Source organism: Clytia hemisphaerica, unplaced genomic scaffold, assembly GCF_902728285.1.
Source record: "Clytia hemisphaerica strain Z4C2 unplaced genomic scaffold, Clytia hemisphaerica genome assembly, whole genome shotgun sequence".
Taxonomy (NCBI): Eukaryota; Metazoa; Cnidaria; class Hydrozoa; order Leptothecata; family Clytiidae; genus Clytia; species Clytia hemisphaerica.
This window is the reverse complement of record NW_027103735.1, coordinates 3305-9127: the sequence shown is the minus strand read 5'-3', so window position 1 is coordinate 9127 and position 5823 is coordinate 3305. Positions and strand designations below refer to the sequence as shown.

The 5823-nt window shown below is 35.5% G+C and overlaps 1 protein-coding gene across 1 annotated transcript; it reads right to left on the bottom strand.

Moving 5' to 3' along the window:
* Positions 1-1264: 1264 nt before the first annotated feature.
* On the bottom strand, positions 1265-3196 carry LOC136805111 (uncharacterized). The gene has a single exon (XM_067061670.1). It carries the CDS (start codon positions 3194-3196, stop codon positions 1265-1267), a length of 1932 nt encoding a protein of 643 aa, XP_066917771.1.
* Between the last annotated feature and the right edge of the window lie 2627 nt (positions 3197-5823).

The window sequence follows — 5823 nt, the reverse complement described above, 5'->3', positions numbered from 1 at the left end:
AGTAGAATTTCTATATTGATTGTGTCTTAGCTTCTTGTATTTTACATGAAGCTCTTGTACTTATTCATCTTTTCCTAACCTTGTGTTTTATATCTATTTTGTAGCCGTTACTTCGAGAAAGAACGCGTTTGAAAACCAATCCACATTTATGTTTCGTCCCTAAATGTCGAAATGTTTGGAGCGACATTTATAAAAATCGTTCTAGATTTATTGCTATTATTAGTCTTTGTAACTCGTTGGCTAAAAGTAGATTAATTCTTGGCAAGTCACATCTACCATAGGAATTGACAGTTTGTTTCTCAACTTCGGCATCCATATCATCCAACCAAGAGCCAACATTATCTGGCCAAGCTTGTCCTAAACATTGCATTGCATACTCATGCCAATCAAAATCTGGTCCTCCATCAAGTAATGGAATCTCAAGTTCCTCATCAACAGCATTCGAGGGATTAGCATCGTGTAACTCGTTCAACAATTCATGAGCTACATTAACTTCCCTCATTTGAGAATCTTGTGAGAAGGTACTGGAGGAAAAGGAGTATTGGGAATCGGCTTGTGACTCTTGATTATCATTGTGCTGTTCATTTAGCTTGTGTCTTTTTTTACGTTCTCTCTCCATATTTTCGTCATATCTCTTTTTCGCTGATTTCACATTATCTTTAACAACACGTGGGCATTGATCTGTATCAAGAAAGCGTGCAAAAGCTTCACCAAAGGTTTCTCCTTCTAGCTTCAAATCTTCAGGTTTTGTCCATACTCCAGGTGAAAACATCATGAGCTTACCTTTACAGTAGTCTTCTGAGAGTGGCCAGACAGGATTCACTTGGATACCTGTGAAAACTGGGCAGTGATCAGCAGTGCATTTGGTTCTGCAAGAACATTCTCTCACCCAATCATATAAGGTCATTGTAGGGTTCTTTTCTCTACGCTCATTACTTAGAAACTTATTGATAGCAATTTTTTGAGTGAAGTTTTCACCATCAGGCTTACTGCTAAGAGGTCTATAACCACTCAAACCAACAGATTGAAACTTTCTAGTACAATGCCACAATTTGCCCCCAGAATTGATAAAGTCACAACAAGCTGCAGGTGTATCAATTTTACCAAGTATCCTATTAGCAGTCTTAATACAATACTCTTAACTGAAGCATTGGGATCTGCACTGTCTAACAGGTGACCATAGATAGTGACCAAATCCTGTGTTGCAGCAGCACCTTTGCATGCGTAAGATGTGATATATTTTTGTAAATTTAATAAATCTTGATCAACCAGAGCCTGAGTGTCGCAGTTGGCCAACTAAATGAGCTTTTACATTCATTATCATCCTGCAATGGTCTCTATGGCCCTCATATCTTGGATGCTTATCTCCAGTTAGAATTGGGTCAAAAGGGTGTAGTTCTTTTCCAGGCGTTTTTTTTGTTATGGGATCTTCTTTTCCAAAATGTACCCTGCAATATCGCGTATCAGAGTCAACTCGTTTTCTTTTCAGACAATAGTCATTGCACTTATGCAATGCCACTCGATTCACAAGATAAAGATACAATTCTCTAACTTTCTCTGGGGTTGTGCAATGTTCTGTCATTATCAAATTCAGTGGGTCAATTTCAGGAGGCTCTTGTGTACCCTCTGGTTTTGCCCATTTTTCCTTATTTGGAATCCAGACTTTAGAGCCATCTTGGCCATTTTCTTGGGAGCCACCTGCAGGGTGCATACTAACAAAGCCTGGTGAAAATATGGTATCTGTGTCTTTTTCATGTGTTTCAAGCCATTTATATAAGGCCTTAGCTTTTTCTTGATCACTGGATAAACCATCTATATCAAGAGCATGCTCGATATTTTTGGCTTGAGTTTCAGAAAATATGAGTCCATGGCTGTGAATTTGTCCTCTTGATTTGGCGAATTCAAAGCGAAACCAATAATCAGTTAAGTTAAACAACTCGTTGGCTACTGTGTTATAGTAGTTTATTGTCCTTGTCTCAAAATATAAAGTGGTAATGTGCAGATTTTGCAAAACTGTTCTTCTTAGATAATGCATATCTGTATTCAATTCATTTAATATGTTATCATAAGTGATCTCACATGTAGAACTTAAGTATTTAGCCAAAAATAGTTTAAGGGGAGCCCAGTGGAGTTCTGCCATACTATTTGTATGAAAGTAACTTGGTAAATCCCCTATTGAGTATCTTCTAAAGAAAAGTAGAGCATTCAATTCTCTTTTACATCTGTTCCAATATGGGTCAGAATTGACAAGATTTGAACCCATCCTGATAACTTTTCTGGCAATTGAATCGTCATTATTGTTAAAACGCTCTCTCAGTTCATCAATGCTAATGTGACTGTCAGTAAGCTGTTGCGCTACTAAAAAGTTGCCATTGTTTAAAACTTTTCTACGTAGTGATAGATTGTACAAAAAGAATTTTAAAAATGGATGTTTAGAGACACGGTTATCCTTTTGAAAGTAAATATGCTTTATCCATTCATCCAAACTGACTGTTACCAAAGGATTATGGGTAAAGTCGCATGTAGCTGCTGTAAAGATGGATGGGAAAGCTTGTGCAAAAAAGCCAGAAGTTTTTAAATCAGACAAAGGTTCTGCATCTGCATATTTCCATTCTGCTAGCGCAAATGTGTTTGCAATATCTTCACTTCCTGTCACATTTTTAACAATTGTTTTGATTTCTGCACTAACATCTTTGGGTTCAGCAGGTAATATGATACTTGATGTTGTATAGCTTTCATCGTCAGATGAAAAGGGTACTTCAAATTGGGCAGGTGCCGGGCCTAGCTCAGTTTCAGGTACATTGTTTTCCATAAACACAGTTTTTAATCCAGAATATTCCTCCCTTTCTGCCGGTAGAGCACTCAATCTTTCAAACATAATGTCAACATCAAAATAATAAGGGTTTGGAAAATGCTCAAAATATTTGTTAGTCAATGTCCTATTTTTATGGTCTGGTCCGTAGTATTTTTTTGTATTAGCTCTAAGCGTGTCATAACCACCGTTTGGTATTCCAAAGCATAAGCATTTCAATGCAGTTTCAACTGATTGCCTTTGTACAGTGAAATGCTTGACTTTCTGTTGGTTTTGACCTCTACGTGTCAAGACAACAATACCTACCTGTTCAGGAAGTTTAGGTAACTGGGTGGCAATTGACATCCTCTGAGGGATGCTTATGGAATGGCCCTTAGATGACATCATGCCATACCTCAGCATGTGCACACGCATATAGTTCAAAGTGCATGTTATTATGCCTAATTATGTCTCGTCTTGGACCAAGATCACTTTCAGGACTATCAATACCGGACCACTTTGCAGCTCTAAGCTCTTGATTTCCTTTTTCATTTGGTTTCTTTTTTAGTACACTTTATATCTTGATTTTCATTGCTTGTGGTCATTTTTGGTTTGCGCTTTCTACTGTCTGTGACACATTTTGGACAGATATTTTTTTTATTAAGTTTTATATTATTGAGATTAACTAAACGATTATCTTTATTTTCAAAAGATGTGTGGAATGGAGGATGTATTTCCATACATACATTGCATTTCAAAAACATGTGACTCATTTCCCCATTTTCAAACTTTTTGATTGATTCATATACTTTAGGATTCTCATGAATGGCTGAGGAGACATTGGAAGTGACACCTGAAGATATTTCATTGCCCTCTTGGACAACCGGCTGTTCTGTTTCTGGCATTAAGCTCAAAAGTTCAATGTTTTGCCTTTGACTTGAGTGTGACTGAGAAAGTGTCTTTTGAACATAATAATTGTTATTTTCAATACTCTTTTTATACTTTTTATTATTTTGAAAAAATAATTTACTTTTTAGAATGCCTTTTTGTTTTATTTTTATATTTTTCACTTTCAATTTCTCTTTGATGGCTTTTGGACTCTTTGCAGGACTGTCTGTTTTTACCTCACTTTTAACTTGATTTGGGTATGTTATTTTTATTATTGGCTTATCAAGTGAAACTTCAAGGGAAAGGTACATATAGCTTTGCCATAATACTTAGGATTACTCTTGTTTGAAACAGAATTGATAGAAGTGATTGAACAATCAAATGTTGGTTTGTCAATTTGAGGTTGATTAGGAAGTATATTTGAATTGTTGATCAGATTGGAAAATTGTTTTTTTAAGACTGGTGTTTTTTCATCTATAGGGCATGCTTTACATTCAAAGTCTTCTTTTTGGTTTTCAGGACATTTTTTTTTATGTTTAATTTCACCACGAATTGTTTTTTTTTTTTTTTTTTTTCTTTATTGAAACAAAGACACGTGTACACTACGAACATATATTACAAAACATTACTTAAACATAAAATATAGCCCCTCCCCCCGCTAGGAACTAACGTTATATCGCCAGAGGTACTAGACTATGTAAAAAATAAATAAATAAGTAAATAAAGAGAGAAAAAAAAATCTTTGGTAGAAGGAAGCTACAGTTGTTAGGTAAAAGCCTAAAATAAAGCACCGCTAAACCTTCCAGTTTCGTTAAGAAATTCAACAACAGAACAAAGAATAGATTTATTTAGATTTGAAGTCAAACTTTCATCCCCATATAATAAAAGCCGACAGAAAAAAGGAGGGTTAAGTGGCGAATGAAAAATAATGCCTAGGGTCTGAAGTTTGTCGAACAAAGATTGTCTTGCATGGGAATATATAGAGCAGTGCAGAAGAAAGTGTTGAGTGTTTTCAACAGAGTTAGTTCGGCAAGTTGTTTTTCTTCGTTTCCTTATGGCAGTGGTTGTTTCATTTTCATTTGGCTGTAAAAATGTAACCCCACATAAGTCACATTCTTTCTGTAGAATTTGATCAGCTTTGTTTTTGTGGTTGTTGTTAACTTTATTAGGTGTAGTTGTTGTCACTGTTGGTTTTGAAAGGATATCAGAGGGAAATTTGTTTTTGTATGATTAGCAAAAGATGTAACAACATTTGATTCTTTATATATTAATAAATAAGGCACAATATGGTCATTCACTTTACAGTTAAAATTAGGGTTGTGGATAGGATTCACTGTGGACACCCCTGTCTCAGTGCCCCGGTGGCCTGATTTCAGTACATGATTTTTTTCAGTACATGGTTTCAGTACATGATTTTTTCCTACGTCACTGCAGTAATCAAATTTTTATTGCACTCATTTGTGAATTGAGATATAAATTGAATAAAGACAGCGACAATAAAAAACAGTTCTTGAATTCCCAAGCCATTTAGGATGATTACAAATGAGTGCAATAAAAATTTGATTACTGCAGTGACGTAGGAAAAAATCATGTACTGAAACCATGTACTGAAAAAAATCATGTACTGAAATCAGGCCACCGGGGCACTGAGACAGGGGTGTCTATGGCATCGTCCACAGAAAACCACTGTTCACCATATTTTACAGCTGATGTGTAATGGCCGCTATTTGCAGTTTCGCCATGATGAAAGATGACTGCTTGTAATTCTAAAGTTTCTAATAGAATATTGTCAATTCGATTCTCAATTGTAATTTCTGGAATAACTTTTCTACAAGTGTTTGTTGCTTGATCAAAACGAAATACACCCAAGGAAATAATCAGATAATCAGAAACATGGAGCAGTGTTGTTGATTTTAATGCCATTGTACGCATTGGACAATTAGAACACACATATGGCTCATCAAGCAGCTCTGCGTTTTGTGCATTTATCAGTTTCAAAAGTTCTTTTTCAATGGAATTGTTATATAAGTTAGAAAATTTAATACAGCATATAGAATCATACATATTTTTCTCTGATACTTTCTGACAATTTTTACAAAGCAATTCCTCCAGCATTGCGATTTTAAAAATTGAAGCGTCTGACA

What these genes read in the sequence shown, in the direction of transcription:
- LOC136805111 (XM_067061670.1), bottom strand. Translation starts at nt 3,196, where the DNA reads ATGTCATCTAAGGGCCATTCCATAAGCATCCCTCAGAGGATGTCAATT.